The 21,166-nt window shown below is 49.4% G+C and overlaps 1 protein-coding gene and 1 pseudogene across 1 annotated transcript; both read right to left on the reverse strand.

The window, feature by feature from the left end:
* Positions 1–450: 450 nt before the first annotated feature.
* LOC130864353 (aurora kinase C-like) lies at positions 451–2,088 on the reverse strand (annotated as a pseudogene).
* Positions 2,089–2,649: 561 nt separating this feature from the next.
* LOC130864354 (odorant-binding protein 2a-like) lies at positions 2,650–20,883 on the reverse strand. The gene is made up of 7 exons (XM_057754612.1): positions 20,800–20,883; positions 20,165–20,298; positions 19,857–19,927; positions 19,291–19,401; positions 18,655–18,756; positions 14,289–14,646; positions 2,650–2,752 (listed from the first exon to the last, which is right to left on the reverse strand). The coding sequence occupies exons 1-7, from the start codon at positions 20,881–20,883 to the stop codon at positions 2,650–2,652; spliced, it is 963 nt and encodes a 320-aa protein (XP_057610595.1).
* Positions 20,884–21,166: the final 283 nt, after the last annotated feature.

The raw sequence follows: 21,166 nt of genomic DNA on the forward strand, positions 1-21,166 counted from the left end.
AGCCCCCTAGGTTCAGTTTTTAATGGTGTCCCAGACTTACTGGGTATGTTGTGTTAAAAATTTGTTGGATTTAACATTTTATTTGACCAGTGTATCAATTTCCTCTATTGTGTCTTCAACGCCTAAGAGTCTCTCTTTCATTCTTGTATTCTGTTGTTTATGCTTGCTTCTGTAGTTCTTGATCATTTGTCCAGATTTCCCTTGGTTTGTGTTTTCTTTGTTACCTCTGTTTCCCATTTCAAGTCTTGAACGGTTTCATCTGTTTACGTTTTCTTGGTTTTCTCTAAGAACTTTGTTGATTTCTTCCAATTTTTTGTTTTTCCTTTCCTCCACTTCTTTTTTTTTTCTGTTTTAATTCACATCTTAAAAGAGAAAACAAGCAAAACAGATGAGGTAAAAGAGCCTGGAGAGCTTCCTGAGTAAACACTTAGGAATAGCAGCAGGCAGGGCTCAGGAAGCCATCTGATTACAGGGAGGCAGCATCCTACAAGAGTGGTCCTGACCCAGGTTCAGCCGCTCTGAGGGATGGTACCTAAGAAGCTTAGAGATCAAGTCCTGGGCCCCCATAGGCACTGATTGAGAAATCCTCAAATTCACCTTGAGGTTGTCTTTTTATGTCTTGTTGTGAGTGCTGCTCCTGAAGGGAGGATTTCCCACCAGCAGCTCATAGCAGGGCACCCAAGACACCACAGGGCCACCTTCTCATCCTATGTTCCTCCCTTCACTCATTTCTGGGGACAAGTGGTTCAGAGTCCACACACTGTCTTTCTCTTGAGAGAGGGGGTATGCTCAGACCCACAAAATTCTGCGATCTTCACCTAACCCTGAGCTCCAGCAGGAGAGTCTCTGGCTCCATGTCCCCGTGAATCACCTTCTTCTCATGACGGTAGATCAGGGCATCTTCTAACTCCTCCATTATCGTGACTGTATGCTGCTCCTCTAGGGCGTGGTTTCTCTGAAGCGCCTTGCAGAGCTTGTCCCGTGGAGCATATTCCAGAATTAAGGATACCCTGTGAGCATAGTGGAAGTAGCTGTAGAGACAGGATATTCAGGTGCTGTAGATGAGCTTGGATCCCCGCCTTCCTTTGAAGCTGGTGCTTCAATTCCTCCTCCCCTATCTAGGACTTGAAGAAGACCTTCAGGGCCACAGTGAAATGGTTTTCTTTGAGCCAAGCCAGGTACCCATTTCCAAATTTCCCCTTGCCCAGAGAATGCCCTATTTCAAAGTCATCAGTGGCGAAAGCCTCCTGGTTGAGGGGCTGGGCCCCATCTGGCCAGTGGTTGTCGGTGACGCTGTGCTGAAGGGCAGTCACTGTCTTCCCCAAACGCTGGAGAAGCTGAAGTCCTACTGGCTGCTTGGTTCCAGCGGCCCCTGGAAAGGGGTGGGTGGGTAACGCTCCGGCTGTGGTCTCTCCCACCACCCAGAATGCACCAGTCCACTAAGGGACACTGGTGACAAATGCCTTCGACTTCTTTAAGGAATTTTTTTTTCATTCCTCTTTGAGGGCCTCAATCATCTTCATAAAGTTCTTTTTAAGGTCATTTTCTCCTGCTTCATCTGTGCTGGAATCTTCAGGTCTTGTAGAACTTCTAGTTTCTGCTGGTGCCCCGTTGCTCTTTATGGTTGTTGAGTGCATTCTTACCTTGTTGTCTACACGACTCTGCCTCCAATTGGTGTAGGTGGAGCCTGTGCTCCAGGGGTCCCTCTTCCTTCAGTTGGTGTAGTTGGGGACTGTGGTTCTGTGGAATGCTCCTTGAGGTGCCTACTCCTGCTCTTCCCTTGGAGGAAAATACCTTCAGCCCCAAATCCCTACGGGATGAATGTTGTATAGAGGACAAGAGGACCGAGGAAGCAGACAGACCTTGCTGGGTGTCCTCACCCCGTCTTCTTAGGGTTGGAGACACTGCTTAGTCTTCTTAACATCCCGAAGGATGGGGCTTTGAGAGCTTCGGTAGCTGATCAGATTTCTGCACAGATTCTGAAAGGAAGAATTTACCCTGTACATCTCCCCAGGGAGTGCGCCTCATGGGAGCCTGCGTCACCGCTGTGTTGCTGACAGCTAGTCCTCGGCCACTCCTGCCTTTCATTCTCAGTCCATAGGTTCGGGCCGCATGGAATGTTTTAAAGGTAGTAAGAGACTCAGGCCCCCCCGTAGATCTGTAGCCATAGACGATCTCTGAGCACCCTGACTCTGAATTCAGAGCCAGGGAACGAGATACACTCTGGATCTGGGACCTGAGTCAGTAAAAGAAACACTTTATACCTGAACCCAGAGCCAGAGAAAACACTCTGACCCCAAAACCAGAGCCAAGGGAACACACATTGCCCCTCGAACCAGTTTGGCCCTAAAGTCAGAGCTATCTCTGACCCAGACACAAAACCAACCAATCCTTGAGCAGGAAAAACCAACCAATCATGAGCAGTAAAGTAGTAACCTCTAGTCTAGAGACAGCTATGACCTTTGCGGGACCTTAGCCTAAGGAAGTAGCTTTCTCTAGTCCAGAGGCATGAACTCTCCCTGAACCCTAACACCAGGAGCTCCTCCCCCTTATGGAAGAAGCCAATCAGGAGCAGGCAACCTCCTCTCCCATGGGGGTTAGCCAATCACAAGCCTGTGGGCTTGGATGTCACAAAGCCTCCCGCTCCACTCAGGGTCTCTCCTGCTCTGTTTCTGCTGTTGCCGGCTGCTGTTGCCGCTGCCGCTGCCGCTGCCGCTGCCGCCGCCGCTGCCGCCGCTGCTGCTGCTGTTCCCTGCAGACGGGAAGGTCTGAATTAAGTCGCAATAAAGAGTCTCTGCTTTTCCATCAGTTTCAGTCTCGTGTTGGTAATTTGGGGATTTGAACTTTGGGCATAGCACTAGCAGGAGATGGAATTTGAGAATGTGGGTTTTGAGTCTACCTTCTTTTCTGCTATAGTCTTTACAGCCACAAGTCTCCATGTCAACTTTGACAGCTGCACCTCACAAAGTTTTGTGTGCTGAGCTGAAAAATCCATGGGGCAGACATCAAAGAGATTAGCATCATCCTCCATCCAGCTAACAGATAGAACTATCCTGTTCATAGGTGAATTGTGTAGATCGAGTCTTAAATGTCAAACTAACCTTGCTGTTGGTTAGTTGTTCTACAATAGCCTGAAATGGAGTATAACAAATCTTTATTTATTTGGGAATAAGCTCACAGAAAGGGTAGTGATCCGCAGTCTTCTGCATGTATTGGGAACTGAAACTGAATCCAGAAGTCGAGAGGCCTGTGTACGCTTTTTGTCTGAATTTATACATGAGACCACCCCCAGAGTGGAGTGGTATCTTAAAGGATACTGGCTGAAGGAGTTCCCACAGTGCCTTACATTCTGGGGATAACCTCACTTCTAACACAAGTCCACATTCCACTCCCAAATCTCTTTCCTGCTTCCCCTTCATTGTCCCTCATCCCTGTCTCATCGCATCTGGACCTAAAGATCTTTCCTCAACCGCTCTGTATGTCTCCCTGGAACAATGCAGATTAAACCTACTGCTTGTGGCCTCTCTGGACTGAGTGAGCTCATTCAGTGCGATGCCCTTGAGAGCAATCCACACACTGTCTCTGTCAGTGCTGGCTGGTACTTCACTGTGTGGACACACCATAGCTTCCCTGTCATTTCTAGTTCTAGGCCATTAAAAAGAAAACTTACCTGTAAACTTTAGTATTATCCTGTTTGCATTTTTGTGTGTACACCTGGAAGACATTGCTAGACCACATGCTGAGTATGCATGCAAACATAAGAACTGGCAAACTGTTTTCCAGAATACATGTACCCTTCCCGTGTTCCCCCAGCAGTGCACACGAGTTGTATTGTCTGCAATGTCCCGTTGTTGTGTTAGGCATGTGGTATCTTCATTTCCCTGGTGGCTGGGACGTTCCCGTGGACTTGTGAGCTTGGCTGCCACCCACATGTCTTCCTTGGCTATGTCTCTCCAACACTTTGTTCACATCTATGGGCTGATTGCTTTCCTAATGTTACAGTTGAGGCTTCCTCACTGACTCTAGTGTTGTTCCTGGGATTTGAAATGCTTTTTCAATGCTTGTTTTTCTGTTCAGCTGACCATCTCCTACAGAGCTATTCCCTCTGTGAGTAAGTCAACCCACTAATTTCCCTTTACAGGGTTATTCCTGGCTGGCAGAACTCAGAACTGCCTTGCCACCGGGGTCATGACAATCCTTTCTTTGTTCTCCTCTCATTGCTTTGATATTAACAGGAAATCGAGGCCTGCAATCCTGTCGGAACTGACATTGTGAGGAACGCCCAGGCTGTTGTCAAGGTCTGCTGACCTGTCTGCTGTTGGTAGTGGATCAGGTGCTGTGGTTTGCAAGAACAATCTTATCTCTGGAGACTGCTTTTGTACCTTTATCAGAAACTAAATTGAATTTGATAAAGGGTATTTTAATGAGAAAGTTAGCTTTGTGAGCACAGGAACTTGGCTCTCCTGAGGACCCTCTGAGTCACAGGTGGGACATTTCATGTTGTCTCAGGGTGGGGGGAGGCAGCCCCACTATGCTCTCAGTTTCCATCCATGCTGACAATGCATCAACCAGGTTTCATCATCGCCTTAAGCACACAAGAGGACAACATAAGAAGAAGGAGTTATTCTGGCTTCTGGTGTCAGAGTTTCTGCCCACGATGGTTTGGTCTCATGGCCGAGGGCCTGTGGTGAGTAGAGCATCATGGCAGAGAGGGTTAAGGGGAACAGCCGGCATCTCGTGCCGTCAAGGAAGCAGAGAGGAGGACAAGGTGTTCTCCATGACTAATTTCTACCAGCCCTGGCCTCGGTTTGCAGTCTCTTCAAACAGGGTTTTCAGCTGGGACTAAGCCTTCTGCACATGAACCTGTGGGGGAAGCTTCAGACCCATCCATGACAGTGTGGTTATCAACCTCACCCCTGCCCTTCAAGGCTGGGGGTCAGAGAAACATAAAAGGGAGGTGCAGACACTTGACCAGGTGTCAGTGTGTCAGGAAGAGTCTGTCACAACTCAGGGGACTCTGAGGGTTGGCCATCACCGCTGTCACCCACAACCCACCACAAGCACTGCACTGGCACTTTAGGATTCACATTGAGTCCACAGCTGGGCTTTCGATGATGGACATACAGTCTCTGAAATGGTTTACTAGACAGACACAGGGACAAGTTGCAGCCCCCTGTGTGGCTGCATTGTTGTCTTGTTAGCATACCATTGCTTTCCAGATGGGCCTCACCGCTAGGAGCCACCTCCTGACTCGGTGCTGTAGTGGACCATCAAGTTCTCCTTACGTGGAAATGTCACGTAAAGCCCAGATACTGGTCCTCCAGGAATACCTAGACAGGGCAGCACCATGAAGCTGGGACCTCACTGAGAATCAGGGGCAAAGGTGCAGAGGGAGGTGACCAGAAGCAGGCAACCCCACGGCAACCACCACCAGGAAATAAAGGAGTTCCCCAGGGAAATACTTCAGGCCATGCAGCATTGGGGGTGGGAAGCTTTTCTGTCTCGCTTTTCATCTCCCAGTGGTGGCTCTGGCATCTTTACTGCTGTGTCCTGAGAGCATTCGCCCTCAGTAGAATATAAGCTCAAGTCCCAGATCCTGTCTGTCATGGGCTGGCACCATGTCCTGTCCTACCTAGAGCTGAGCACTGCCCTCCACACACGCTGCCATCCTCCTGGGCATAGCAGCCACGATCTCCATCAGAGCAGCTTCAGTTCCTTGCAGGAGACGCTCAGCATCCGGCCTGTTGACTGTTGATGTTTGGTCATGGAAGGAGGTTCTGGGGAAGTTACTGGATCCTCTCTGAGATTCCAGCCGTTCTCTCTGTACCTCTCACCACACTAAAGCGGATTCTGAGCTAGCTACATGTGGTCCCCTGGTCTCAGGAGGTGCTGGAGTACAGACTCTGAAGGGTTTAATTGAAGAAATGATGGAGAAGTCACCATCCATGCTGGACAAGACTTACAAGCGGTAGAGTTGCTTTAGGATCACACATGCTCTGTCAATAAGCCCAAGACTTTGGTTTTCCAGTTGGAAATTGGTGGAGTCATTCTTTGGTTTTGGTATGCATCTGCGGGGGGGGGGGGGAGATATTTGTGCTTGTCTCCCCAGGAAAATGGTCAAGCCACCTAACTGTTCCCTTTAGTGTCTGTTGCCACTTTAACTGGACTACTACCTGCAAACACTGGGAGACCTGGGGCACAGCAAGGGAGGGGACAGTGGCAGGCATCAGAGGCTTCCACTGGTGCTCAGAGCACTGTTGGTGCCCCAGGCTCTGCCAATTAGGTGTGTGTTATTCTCCTCCTGTCTCCAGGACTGAAACACATGTAAGGGGCGAGGTTCTTACCTCGATGGTTTCTACATGTGAGCAGGAAAAAACATGCCAGGTACAGCAAGGACTCACCAGTGACAAGGAAATGCTGGCCTGGTTCCTGACCTCTGGTGCCAAAGAGCACAAGGACCCTCCCTCTCACACCCAGGTGGTAGCTGCTCCCTGCTCAGCAGCAGCTTCCGTGGTGGGGGCTGAGGATTGGTTCGAGCTGGTGCCTTCACATAATCCCAAAACCCATCAGAGAAAGTTTCTAAATATTGTTTATAGATACCCAGAGCTGCCTAATCTTGGTCCAGAGACACAAAGATGCCTTTATGGGACCAGAACTTGTTCCCAGGGACTAGATCAGTTGTGTCTCAGGAAGGGTGGTTGAACCCAGGAGCTGCAGGATCAGGGGTAAAATACAAGGTCCTGGTGTACTGGTGTAAGGGAGAGAGAGAGAGAGAGAGAGAGAGAGAGAGAGAGAGAGAGAGAGAGAGAGAGAGAGAGAGAGAGAGAGAGAAAAGCTCTAATGAACTCTGAACACACCTAGTGCCGTGTGAGCACATTTACCCAAAAGGAATGAGCTCTGGCCATGTGGAGAGCCTGAGGGTGCTCAGAGCTAACAAGGAGGGAAGCAGTGGATTCCACAGGAACGAAGTTCAATAGGAGCACAGGGGTGGGCTCAGGTCAGGCTGTGATGGACGCTGGTTCTTCATCCCACCTCAGGGCACAAGAAATGAACACATGTGGACCTCAGTTGCACCAGGGCAGCCATGGCTCTGAAATGTCCTCTCAGCAGGTCCTCAGATGACAAGAACAGCAGAAGGTCAAGTCCCCTTGTTGGAGATGAATCCCCCTGAGCTCATAGAGGTGAACCCCCCTCACCTGTCCCTTCAGGAGACAAATATTCATGTGTGGCTGGAATTCTTAATGCAGCAAACTTATAATCATGTGAACTATGAAAATGGAGCCCTACCTGGTGGTTGAGGAGATGGGCATTGGCCGGGCAGTGAGGACCAGGACATCAGAGAATAAAAAGTGCCCTGCAGAGCCCATAGCTGGGTCAGGGTCATGGTGTGACCTAGTGTGGCAGGGGTCTGCCCTGATGCTGTTCAAACTGATAAGTGTTAGGAGTCTGTGTCCCCACTTACAGGAAGGTCCAGCTGGGGTAAATGAAGTGGGCTCCCTCTTGGGCAGTGGCCAGGCCATCTGGGGACTAGCAACAGTCTCTGGTGGCATAGCTCAGTCCCATTCTCTGCACAGGAGGTCAGAATCCAGATCTCAGTGGACATAGCTCAGGGCAGCCATGGCAGATGGAGGACAGGGCTATGAAGGGAAGCATGGCCCTCCCTCCCTGTCCAATGAGAAACCTCCCTGCCCCTGAGTCACCCATCTTCCCAGGGTCCTTTGTGAGCACAAGTATTGTGGCACAGACATTGCAGGGCATTGTGTGTCTTTCTTCGTCTGTGGGTGACATTGAGTTCATTGTCATTAGATCCCAACAACAACCTTCCACCTCCATGATGGATGTGGATTTGGCCATGAGAGAAGGACGGGAGGGACATGGTCAGTGCCAAGTGGGCACACATCCCTGGCCACGGGGGATATAAAGGGCACCGTGTGAGCAGCCAGAGCAGACCTTCCCCAGGTGACCTGCCTTGTGTGAGAGCCCAGCAACTGAGGATGAAGAGCCTGCTCTTGACCTTGCTTCTGGAGCTGGTGGCTGTCCTGAAGGCCCGTGTCGTCCCACCAGAATACCAGGAGGAGGTGAGGAGGGGAGAACAATTGGAGGAGGTAGGGGAAGGCACAACCCTGGTAGGTAGTGGTAGACTTGTTCAGTGGTATCCTTGAATACTGAAGTCCAACCTTGCACCCCAGCATGAGATGGTCAGATCAGGGACTCCTCTGTTTTATCCGCAGACAGAACCTCTCCAAGAGTATACAGGCCTGGAACAGGGGAGTGGGTTTTGGGCATGGATGTTCATGAGACATGGGGTATAGAAGGCTTCATAAGGTGGGATCTTCAGGACAGAGGACTTATCCAGTGTGAATTCCAGAGCCCTTGTGTTGGGCTCTCTCTGCAGTGGGCATGTTTGTTGATGTGTATTGTCAGCCTTCTTTACAACTGCAGCCCAGGCTCTAGAATGTCTCCTCAGGCTGCAGGCTCAGATATGGATAGAATAGGATGCAGGCTGGGGTGTGCTCAGGGCTCTGTCTTCTGCAGCTCCCTGAGACCTGGTACACAAAGGCCATGGTATCTGATAAGAACCCCCAAGAGGGGAAGGGCCCCAAGAAAGTGTTCCCCATAAGGGTGACATCCCTGAAAGGAGGGGACCTGGAGCTCATAATAACATTCTTGTGAGTGTTCCCACCAAGTCTCTGCAATTGTCTTTCTGTTCTTCTCTATTCTTATTTTGGTATGGGTGATGGAATGCCCCCGCCACTGAGCGGGCATGTCACCAGGCAGTACTCTAAATCTTGGACAGGTCTGATGCGAAATTTTGGGATCATCTCGTCAAGGCTGATACACCTGGTGTGCTGAGCATGGTTCCTGTTTTAAGGGAAGAAGAATCAGTGTCAAAAAAAGAAAATTGTGATGCACAAAATTGATGAGCCTGGCAAATAAATGAGCATGGTTCCTGTTTTAAGGGAAGAAGAATCAGTGTCAAAAAAAGAAAATTGTGATGCACAAAATTGATGAGCCTGGCAAATATATTTCCTGTGAGTCCCCTGTGGTCTTTGCAGGGACAAGTTCCTGCATGGAGGGTCCTGTTGTAATATGAGCGGCAGGCTGCGTCCCCGGCACCCAGCCACCCGCATGGCTACCTTATGCCCCAAAATAATTACACGGAAACTGTATTCTTTTAATCACTGCCTGGCCCATTAGTTCCAGCCTCTTATTGGCTAGCTCTTACATATTGATCTAACCCATTTCTAATATTCTATGTAGCACCATGAGCTGGCTTACCAGGGAAGATCTTAACCTGCGTCTGTCTGGAGTGGGAGAATCATGGCGACTCCCTGACTCAGCTTCTTTCTCCCAGCATTCTGTTCTGTCTACTCCGCCTACCTAATTTTCTGTCCTATTAAAGGGCTAAGGCAGTTTCTTTATTTAACCAATGAAATTAACTCCTCCATCAGGGTCCCTGCCCTGTTCAGCTCCCAGTATGGTCATTCACTCATATTCTGTGCCAGACATTAGAGGTCATGGGTTAGTCCACCCCAGGTACTGACTGATGTGTTCTGGACCCTGGCCCCCTCCATTTTAGCTCTTGACCCAATGCTAAGTACAGGAAAGCAGGGCAGGGAAGGGCTCAGACCTGGGGCCAACCTCAGCCCTCACTTCCTCTGGAATCCTCAGCGGGGGCTGGCAATGTCCTGGGAAATCGCTTCTGTCTAATTGTGGCGATCACAGAAGGACCAGAGCTGGACTGGCTGGGTCTCCTGGGCGACCACAAGTGTTCCAGAGCAATCCTTTGAAAAACCTCCTAAGGTTTTTCAAGAAATGAAAAGCTAAGAGCTATTTCTCTGTTCCCCTGTAGTCAAGGGCAAGAACACCTTCTATATCCGGGAGCTTCCTGTGAAGGACCAGTACATCTTCTACTGTGAAAGCCGGCTCCAGGGAAAGTCTCATCTAAATGGAGAACTCTTGGGTGAGGAACCACAGGACCCCCATGTCCTGTCTACGGTCTCTGCTTCTAATACCTATCATCAGGGCAGCAGTCATGACTGGCCCTGGGGACTGAGAGGACTCAGGGTACTGTCCAGGAAGGGTGTAAGATCCAAAGTGGAAAGAGGGTCAGCTGGGAGGGGACCTGGCGTATGTGACCTTTGGGGACCTTCATGCTGCCATGTCCCACCACGATGATAATGGACTAAATCTCTGAAGCTGTAAACCATATATATATTTTATAAAAGTTGTTGTGGTCTTGGTGTCTCTTCACAGCAACTGAAACCCCAACCAAGACACCTCCTGTGCCAGAATTAATCCACTTATTTCCAAGACTTGGAAGAATTCTGTGCTATGATTTTGTTACACTGATTTTGATGTCATTAATTTGTATCTCAGTTCCTTCTTTTTATCCTGTGGATTCCCAGCCTCTTGATCACGTCAGAGTTCTTCAGAGCTGTTGCCAGCCTTATTTATTTTTCTTTATCTGTATCTGGATGTGTATTTCCTCAACCTTGTCTTCAAGTGTCAAAGTTATTTTTCCTGGAAAAAGAAAATCTAGTCTATCAGTGGTGAGATTTCTGCTGAGATTTCGGCTGCGTTTTTGTCTAATTTATTTATTTTATTTATTTATTTATTTATTTATTTATTTATTTATTTATTTATTGGTTTTTTGAGACAGGGTTTCTCTGTAGCTTTGGAGCCTGTCCTGGAACTAGCTCTTGTCGACCAGGCTGGCCTCGAACTCACAGAGATCCGCCTGCCTCTGCCTCCCGAGTGCTGGGATTAAAGGCGTGCGCCACCACCGCCCGGCCTGTGTCTAATTTATTTTTTATCTCCAGAATTACTGCTGTTTTTCATCACAGTCTAATTCTGAATTTCTCATTCATGTTGTTGGCTTTCTAATCTGGGTTCTGAATTATATTTCCTTACCTCATTCATGTGTTTATTTCTACCATGTTGAAAGCTATTGATCATTTTTGCAAGTAGAGTTTTGAATTCTCATTTTGTCATTTCAGCCATTTCAGTCTCTCCAGACTCTGATTGAGAAACTATTTTCTTATTTTTCTGTATGTACGTTTTCTTAAAAATATACTTATTAGTTGAACTGGATAACTCTTCAAGTTTTATCTGGGGGGTCTTTTTAGTGAACACTCTTCTCTCAAGTGTTGAACTCTTAGTTCTCCTCAAAGAAGAAAAAAAACCTGTTGTAATAGCAGCAATATAAAATTTTCTAGAAATATATTCAAACCAACTGAAGTCAATTACTATCCTAGCACCAACCACAAAAAAGAGAGTGGGAAAAATGTCACAGAGTAAACTATGAAGTTAAAAATTATTTAGGGTGAAAATAGAACTTATGATTGCATGAAGGAGGGCTGGGGCAGGTTTAAGAGGATTAGAGTGCTTGCCCCAGAACCCAAAGGATTTGAGTTTGAATCCCCAGAACGCACTTACCAAAATCCAGATCAGTAGCCTGGAGGTCTATAATCCCAGTGTTCTTGTGGGGAGATGGAAGGTGGAGACAGATTCCCAGAAGCTTGTGGGCCAGTTAACCTGTTAGATATATCAGAAGCACTACAGAGAAACCCCCGTCACACAGGTTGGAGGCAAGGACACATACTCCATTCAACATTGCCCTCAAAGCTCCACAGACTGTATGTGTGGTATGCCTGAGTTCACACAACCAACCACACACAATTTAAACAAGACAAATGGATGACAGATAGGTAGGTAGATAGATAGATAGATAGATAGATAGATAGATAGATAGATAGACAGCCAGCCACTGAGACAGATAGACAGATAGATAAATACATAGACAGACACACACACACAGACAGACACAGATAGACAGACAGATAGTTGTAGGTAGATAGATAATAGAAGGAAGGAGAAAGTACTATGAAGTAGGAGAGTAAAATCAGAAGAAACTGAAAATGTCTGATTATACTGCAAAGTAAAATGCATAAATAAATAAGATCAAGATAAGAATTAAAAGAAAAACAGGAATCCTTCTAAAAAATACACACAGAGAAAGTATAATAAAAAGGGAAATCAGAAAGGACAAAGAAATTTTAATGACAAAAATAGGAGTGCCTTCTTGAATCCCTAACGTTGGATTCCTGTGGGTAGAAGGATGGTCCGTTGGTGTTGAACGCTCATCTTTCACACTGTCCATTCTGGTGCTGAGACTGGACCCGTCCCAGGGTAGCTGTCCTACAGAGCCGCCGTCACACTAGGAGCTTTCATTGTGCGCACCTGAAGCCACCGTAGCTGTGGCCAGACAAATTCTCACTCGCTCCAGATACAACCATCTGTTCATCGGAGGTGGCTGATGGCAAAGCCACACTGTCTTCTGCATACACTGTAGAGTGGGGGAAGGAAGAAGCACTGAGAGCTGGGGGGAGACCAGTCAGCACTTCACACCCCGCAGGAGGCTGAGGATGCTGAGAACTCTGCTTTAGAAGCATCTTTGACCCCCACCCATGGAAAAGCATGGAGAAGAGAGCCAGTTCCAGAGTCTGAGCCACCTACAACTCAGATGCAGGCCTCCAGGCTGTAGCTACAAATGTTCTTGATTTCACTGGTCGTCCTGAACTGGTTTCTCTCCACCCACTGGGTCCCACTCACTAGCCTCTGCAGCTGCTTATGAAATAACCATTCTGAGGCTTAATATTAATTACATACTCTTTGGCCTATTAGCTCAGGTTTCTTATTAACTGACTCTTACATCTTAAGTTAACCAATTTCTATTATTTTATATTTTACCACGAGGCTCGTGGTTTGTTATGTCTTGATTCTACGTGGCATCTACATGGCTTCTACATGGCATCTACACGGCATCTACATGGCATCTACACGGCATCTACATGGCATCTACATGGCATCTGCCCGACTCTGCCTTCTTTCCTTCTTTGTCTCTACTTGGATTTCACCTTACTATATTCTGCCCTGCCACAGGGCAGCTTCTTTATTAACCAATGGTAATGAAACATTCACAGCATATAGAGGGGAGCCCCACATCAACAGGCCTTCAAAATTACCCTCGATTGATAGGGTATGCTCTGTGTCAGAGGAGACAGGATAGATGTCTGACAACCATGCCCTTCACAGCCTGAGCCTCTGCCGCCTGAATTCGTCCACATGTCTGTGATTATTTATCCTCTTCAGATCAGCCCGTGCATTATACTCCTACCCAGGAGCTGAGGCAGGGCACACCCTGACCCCTGACTTTATGATTGAGAGGGCCAGGGAACCAGAACAGAGCCATTACAGGTTTCTAACAGCCCCTAGCAGGGACCAGGCCTTAGTTTTGGCTCACTGGAAGTGGCTGGAGCTAAGAATGCAGCTCTTGGGAAAACCACAACTCAGGGGCAAACAATCAGCAGGTCCCCACAGCCTTCTGCTGGCTGCAGATGACAGCCTCTGGCTAGCTGAAGAAAGTTTTTCTTGCCAGGCGGTGGTGGTGCACGCCTTTAATCCCAGCACTCGGGAGGCAGAGGCAGGTGGATCTCTGTGAGTTCGAGGCCAGCCTGGTCTACAAGAGCTAGTTCCAGGATAGGAACCAAAAGCTACGGAGAAACCCTGTCTCAAAAAATCCAAAAAAAAAAAAAAAAAAAAAAAAAAAAGAAGAAAGTTTTTCTTACCCTGCCATTGGAGAATCCCGAACTACTAAAGTCACCCATCAGTCAGCCCCCAGACTAATCTCCCTGCACCAGTCACCCCCAGACTAATCTCTCCTCCCTGGAATTCTCCTAACCCAGTTTAAAAGGGGGGCCTGCAAGCTTTTTGGGCTATTGCCATGTGCCACCCCAACTTGTTGGTAGTGTTTTTTTTATTAATAAACGCTCTTGGAAGTGATGGTGGTCTCTTATGGGACTTCTTGTGGACCCTAACAACTATGACTTCATGAACTGTAGGCTTATCCAGTGCAGGGGTGGCTGGTCTGAGGACCCCACACGGGGATCTGGGGCTGGAGTCACAGACTAGCCTCGATCCCTCTGCTTTCCAGATATCAATTGCTTCTCTTGTGGTTCCTGGTCCCTTCCTGAATTTCTCACAGCGTCACTTGGAAACAGCCTCTAATCTGCCATCTTGAACCCCGAGATACAAAAGCACAGAGACAGGCAGAAAATACTCACTTCAGAACAACCCCGGCCAAGGACTGTAGGCAGAATGACAGAAACAGGATGCTCTGACTTCACAGTCTCCAAATCAGCCCGAATGAGGCAAAGATGAGGGAGTGATGGGGTTTTAGAGTCTGCTGTCCAGACTTCCCAGACTGTCGTGACTGGAAGACCCACCTAGGTTGGTGTGTCTCCACAGTGCGGTCAGGTTCAGGACTGCCCATCTCCACGGTGCGCGTCTCCACAGTGCGGTCAGGTTCAGGACTGCCCATCTCCACAGTGCGTGTCTCCACAGTGCGGTCAGGTTCAGGACTGCCCATCTCCACGGTGCGTGTCTCCACAGTGCGGTCAGGTTCAGGACTGCCCATCTCCACGGTGCGTGTCTCCACAGTGCGGTCAGGTTCAGGACTGCCCATCTCCACGGTGCGTGTCTCCACAGTGCGGTCAGGTTCAGGACTGCCCATCTCCACGGTGCGTGTCTCCACAGTGCGGTCAGGTTCAGGACTGCCCATCTCCGTGGTGGAGAAGCCAGTCTCTGCCCATGATTTCCAGTCAGGCAGTCTCATGCCGGAGTCTCTAAGGGCCTCTGGAGTTGGGCTGCCCATCCCTGCCCTGTATCAGCTCTCTCGCCACAGGAGCTCAGCAAGGCCCTCTCTGTGCGATGCCTCAGGACACCTATAAAGCAAATGCAAGGCCACACACTGAATGTCACATGCTATTCCTCATCAGCCACATCCAACTAACTCACTGCAGACCCAGAACAGGCACATGTATAGATGGTTTTCTCAGGGAGGAGGAGAAGGAGGCACACCGAAATCTGGTGTCATGTAATGTCTGACAAAACTTTTCCTGGGGAGATGCGATACACACCTTTAGATATCTCCTGACCAACCAAAGTACAGATAACACTAAATGCCCACGTGGTGAAGTAATAGCACTATGGGATTTCTCATAGGAATACAGGTGAGGGGTTATAGGAGCAGAGCAAGACCCACCTCAGCTCACAAATGCTGGGAACCTGGGCCCACCGCACAGTCTAGAGGCAGCTCAGCAGAGCCTCTCCTTTCCAAGGGACTCTGGTCTAAACCTCTTCCAGGTGTTGTGAAGTTCGAGACCATCAGGAGAAGAACACCAAAAAACTTCTAAATTTACAAGATGAACAATTTTATTTTATTTAAAACAATGTTGCAACAAGGGCCCAGGGTAGCTTGGCACACACGTGCCAAGACAGACTCTATAGAAACCAACCAGGAAAGTAGGCCTGAGTCTCTGGAGTTTACCATAAGGCAATACCTGGTTCCAAGAAAGACCACAAACTGAGACCACCCAGGCACCACCCAGGAACAGACCATCCAAAGGAAATTCCTAATGTTTCCACTATTGTAGATAGGATCACCTGATGTCCCTTAGCCCAGCACACCACCCCCCTTCACCAAGACACCAATCAGGGGTCCTAAACCTTAGGAATGCCTCACCCCAACCTCTGCTATCATAAAATCCCGCCCCAGCTGAGCTTGGGTCTCTCTGATTGGGTCAAAGCGTTTGGCACACAAAGAGTCTGAATTCAAACGTGTGTGTGTGTGTGTGTGTGTGTGTGTGTTCAGAAGACACGGTCACCTTGTAGAGATCAGAAGACAGCTTACAGGAATCAAGCTTCTCCTTCCTCATGTGAGACAGGAGGACTAAACTCAGGGTCAGGTTTGGTGACAAGCTGGTTTACCCTGAGTCTTCTGACTGGCCCAGTCTGTGCTGTTTGACTGTGGACTTGGTGTGACCAGTTCCCTCTAGCTGCTGCCACCTTGGCTTCTTGACAGACTGTGATCTGAAACTGTGAACCAAACTCCCTACTTAAGTCATGATGCCAGGGTATTTTAGCAGAGCACAGAAAACTAACACACTAGTGTGAAGATCCCGTCCTTGGGGACACTAGTTGTTTAACTGTGGCGAAGAGAAAGTGCCATTGGTACCAGCAGGGTCGCTCCATGACTGAGAAGCACACTAGATGTCCCCCTCCCCGACCACTTGACTCAATCCCAGAACCCAGGTGAAACTGGAAAGAGCGCTGTGTTTATAAAGCTGTCCCATGACCGCCATACCTAGGCCATAACTTGTGCATTCCTGCATAAACACAGTGGTGTGAACATAACATTTTTAAAGTGCCTTTGGCTCTATCTTGCTATCTGCCCTGCCCCTAACAAGTGATCAGACCACACGAAAAAGCTCCGTCCAGGACATGAGGGGCCAAAAAACCACAGCAAACCACAAGACAGTTGGTCAGTCAGTATGCCTTTAAGAAAAATGGGTTCCAAGATCAAAGAAAGGAAGTGGTTCCTGCCCAAATGGAGTCCCTGGTGCTTCCCTTCCAGCAGTAATGAATCCCAGGAAGTCAGCAAAGGCTCAGTGCAGGGCAGCTGGCAGGAGAGGAGGCCTCTCCACTTTGTGTCCTGCTAGGATTCTGCTCACTGCTCCAGGGCACAGTCACAGCCCTGAGCTTTCACACCCAGTCCACAGGGTCACAGCTCAGTCCCAGTACTGACCCTGCTGCAGGGGGCAGGGAGCTGTGATACTGTAAGGGGGTGTGATGTCAGATTGCAGTCTCTGCATATTTTGGATTCAATTAGAAGTTTTCCTGAATTACTGATTACAAAAGAAAAGAGAATCAAATTTTTGAATTTGAGGTTATTCTGGGACCCTCAGTTAAATCCATGCATAGTCCCTGTCTCAATCAAAAAGAGAGCCTGGTATGTGGGATTCAGCCTGGCCTGGCCCTGCCCTCTACAGAGCTGCCCTCCTTAGGAACACCCAAGAGCTCCCAGCAAGAGCTAGGTCCAGAAGGTGAGGAATTCAGAGAGAACAGCCAATCAGACGGAGTTAGACAGGAGGGTTATTGAGCTGAGGGACACTGGCCTCAGTACCAGCAACCCTAAGCAGAAGTGACATGCTGGACAGCCAGCTTCCATGGGGTTTGCACTTTGAGGCTGTACTGATCACCTGGGGTCAGGGCATCTTCTCCCACACTGTGGCGGCCATGTCCATACTGGACAGTTAAACCCTACACATTTGTGCTTGGAAAAAGCAAGGGGAGGCCTGGGGTGGGGAACTGGGTTGGGGGACGATGTGGCTGCTTCTGTGTTTTCTGAGGAGACATGATGGAGGAGCTACCCAATCTAGCTCCACCCTGTCACTGAGATAGGCTTCTCAAGGAGGGGTCTTTCTCCTGGTCTAGGAGCATGGCGGTGACAGTCACACTGCCCAAAGCCCTGATGAACCCTCACAGCCCCCTTCCCCAGGGGCTACTCAGACACTCCTGACAATGTCCAGCCTGACAGACAGTGGCTCACCAGGTGGGGTGCTAGGACTTCACATGGCTCTCCAGGAAAGTCAGAGTCCATGCTCTTTGGGAACTGGCCCATCAATGTTGCTGTACTTTTTCCGATGTCTCTGGTGCTAGCAGGGATCTTCAAGCCCACCCAAGGCCCTTCACAGACAGGCTGAGCCAGAGGACTGCTAAAGGGCTTTATTTGGTGTCAGGTGGGGGAGGGGAATCCAAGGTTTGGGGGAGGAGCAGTGGGGAGTTTGGTCCAGGAGAGGTGTGGTACAGGGATGTCCCAGTCAGGTTTGGGTAGCAAGGCTTGCTCAGCAGGTGCAGACCTGGGTAGCTGCTGTGACAGAGAGAAGAGAGATAAGTCCCCAATTCTGTAGGACCAGCAGTCAGGAGAGTCATGGACAGGGATGGCCCAGGGCATATATGGGACAGAGATCTCTTTCCCCGTGGTTCTGTGTGGTCCCTGCTAGGAGCTGGGGTCCTCTGAAGAGATCCCTCACCACTCTCAGGAGCAGCCAGGTCCCTGCCTCCCTGGAGAGAATGGGAAGAAAGGGCAAGGCAGAGACCAGAAACTAGGAGAGATTGTGACAATAAGGAAGGACTTCCTAGCAGTCCTGGAAACTACATTTAGGGACACCTCTCTGGTGACAACACCTGTCTGTGGGGATGGGATGAGGACCGGGGCTTCCTGAGCCCCACATTCTAGGCTTCTCCACATTCCTACAGGTGTGGCGGGGTGGAGGGAGACTTACCCTAGTTGCTTTCAGGCACACAGTGCTCTGTAAAAACCAAAAGAAGCCCAGGGGTGAGAAGGGCCCTATAGAAGACCCCATCACACCTGAGGCTCAGACCCTCCTGCAGCCAAGACCTGAGGCAGAGCCTGGCAACCCTGGGAGAGGAAACAGGACCTTGAAGGTTCAGTGCAGAAACCAGGGATCCAGAGAGAGAAAGGGAGAGAGTGGACAGAAGCACAGGAGACTTGGAGGTGCATGGGACACCGAGGGACAGAGGCACAGAATGTGACATTGTGACCCTGAGGAAATGATGGAGACACCACAGAGACACAGGGGACAGGGACAGACATGAAACAGCACATAAGGGACAATAAGACCAGGCACAGAGAGGACGTAGAAGCACAGAGACAGATATGGTTGGGGCACAGACAGGTAGCAGTGACATAGAGGATACAAGGAGAGGCATGGACAGTCCGGTTCTCACCATTTAACTCTGGTACAAGGATGTTTTCCTCTTTGAGTCCCTTATGCTGTACAAATTTCTTAAATTCTTCCATGGCCTCTGGGTTTGGCTCAGGGTTTCTCCCTGTGGGGAGGTGGGGCAGGCTTAAGGGGTGGGGCTCAGCTCTGCAGAAAGCCAGAGACACAGGGATGGGAGCATTAACCTGCACAAAGGTGGAGAGAGGACCCTGGCGGTTAACAACAAACTGGGTGTGGAACCCAGACGTGAGGGACCCTCCGGCCCTAGGGAGAACCTCTGCAGACTTACAGCTCACTCCACAGACCTGTATCTCTGTGGAATGAGGCTGTCCCTGGAGTATTGCTACCTACCATAAAGGCCTCTGCCAAGACATTCCCTTTGACCTGACCCTTGACTGAGATCCCTGGAAGTGTCATTTGCTGGATCCAGGAGTGGAGACCGTTCCTGAGTGTCCAGACTCCAAAATCACCCAAAAGACCCAGGTCCACCCAGTTTTAGCCACTTTTCTCTTTGAGTCTCACACATTTCCTGGGTAGTACCCTGGGCACAGCACCAAGAGGCTTCATGGTCCCCAGTGCCAGGCATGGCTGTTGGAAGCAGAGATCAGAGACAGGACATAGGACTTTCATGGCACCTCACCGATGAGCTTTCCCACGCCAAACAACTTTCCAGGGTGGCGGCTTTCACAGTAGATGACGTAGTGGTCCTTCACCGGTAGCTCTGTGATATAGATGAACCTCTTGTCGTCAACTGCAGGTGAACAGAAATAGCTCTTAGTGTCTTATCTTTGAGGCACCATGCCCCCCATGTGAGGGAACACCTTGGAACACTTCGGTGGTCACCCAGGAGACCTGTCTAGTCTAGCCCTGGCCGTTCTATCGTTTCCATAGTTAGACAGGAGGCATTTCTTGAAGCTGTCAATCCCAGCTAAGATGTTCAGAGAAGGGCGCTGATGTTGGACCCAGGCCTGAGCATCCATCTCCCTGCCTGGCTTTCTGCTCTTTAGCATGGTTTTCTCATGGGTCAAGAGCTGAGATCCAGGCAGGGGACCAAGAGTCAGTCAGATGCTAGGGTTGACTGCACAACGACCTCTATATCTGTTATATGGAAAGTGAGTGGATGGTCGGTTCTACAAGCTGGACCAGACAAGGGCCCATCTGTGCAAGGGCTGCCGCTGCAGGACACCCTAAGACACAGGGACTCACAGGAGGTGAATTTGCCAGGCTCATCAGTTTTCTTCATCAGGATTTTAACGTCATGGCACTGACCATTCTTCCTGTAATCACAAGTCCACAGTCAGGCAGCTCTCAGCAGCAGAGCGGAGCCTCTCAGCTCTTTTGGTGACTCAGCCCTGGTCAGGTGATCTCCTAAATTCCATGTTCCTGCTTTAGGAAGCTGCTTAGGACTGTGTCCCCTCAAAGTCTGGGATCTTTTAGTTTCCCAAACTAAACACATAGCAAGGATAGCAAGGGAGAGACAGACAACTAAGGAGGTCACAGTTGGGGACACATACCAGAATATAACGTCGGCCTCCAGGTCTCCTCCTTCCAGGGCTGTTACCTTCACAGGGAAAACCTTCGAGGGGATCTTGAAACAGGGTAGGCTGCCGTTGTGTATCATGGCCTTTGGATACCAGATCCCAGAGTACTGCAGGAGACAAAGCTTTGAACACGCCCAATCATGGCCCTGATCCTATCCCAGGCTCCAGCACATGGGCAGCACCTGAGTAGACACTCAGAGCCCAGGCTGCAGCCACTGAAGGGCTAACCCTGTATTCCAGGACCTTGGTCAGGAAATAGATACCAGCGCTTTAGACGACCCAACCCCATGATGGTAGAAAGTGTGTGCTCCCCATCCAGGGAGCCTACACCTCAGCACTGGATGAATGCTCTTGTCTACGAGGCCTTCTGGCTCTGCGTATCATGTGAACAAGGAACCCTTACCAAAATCTGCTTTCTGTTCTAAAGCCCTATCTTCATGAGAATACCCATCTTCTGTTAGAATAATGGAAGCCCAGTACTGACTGCTCAGTGCAAGGTCAAATTCAACCTTCAAGGAAACATGCTGCACCTCAGCTCAAATCTACCAGCACCAAGCAGAAGGCCATGCCTTTACCCCACCCCTCCCCATTGATCTTCCACTCCTCACATCCTCCTGGTCATCTGATGGAACTTCTTGGGCCTTCAGGAAAGCCACCAGCCCCAGAAGCAAGGTCAAGAGCAGGCTCTTCATCCTCAGTTGCTGGGCTCTCACACAAGGCAGGTCACCCGGGGAAGGTCTGCTCTGGCTGCTCACACGGTGCCCTTTATATCCCCCGTGGCCAGGGATGTGTGCCCACTTGGCACTGACCACGTACCTCCTGTCCTTCTCTCATGGCCAAATCCACATCCATCATGGAGGTGGAAGGTTGTTGTTGTTGGGATCTGATGACAATGAACTCAATGTCACTCACAGACGAAGAAAGACACACAATGCCCTGCAATGTCTGTGCCACAAGACGTGCTCACAAAGAACA

The sequence above is a fragment of the Chionomys nivalis genome, chromosome 22 (assembly GCF_950005125.1).
Source record: "Chionomys nivalis chromosome 22, mChiNiv1.1, whole genome shotgun sequence".
In the NCBI taxonomy this organism is placed as follows: domain Eukaryota; kingdom Metazoa; phylum Chordata; class Mammalia; order Rodentia; family Cricetidae; genus Chionomys; species Chionomys nivalis.

Bases quoted from the DNA above. Each gene is read 5' to 3' on its own strand.
- LOC130864354 (XM_057754612.1), bottom strand. From the start codon at position 20,883: ATGAAGAGCCTGCTCTTGACCTTGCTTCTGGGGCTGGTGGCTTTCCTG. The intron at 19,402-19,856 runs GTGAGTCCCTGT...GTTCACCTGCAG, and splicing joins GCCTGGCAAATTCACCTCCT to TTGACGACAAGAGGTTCATC. The intron at 14,647-18,654 runs GTGAGAACCGGA...AATCATGGGCAG, and splicing joins CCTTGTACCAGAGTTAAATG to AGACTGGCTTCTCCACCACG.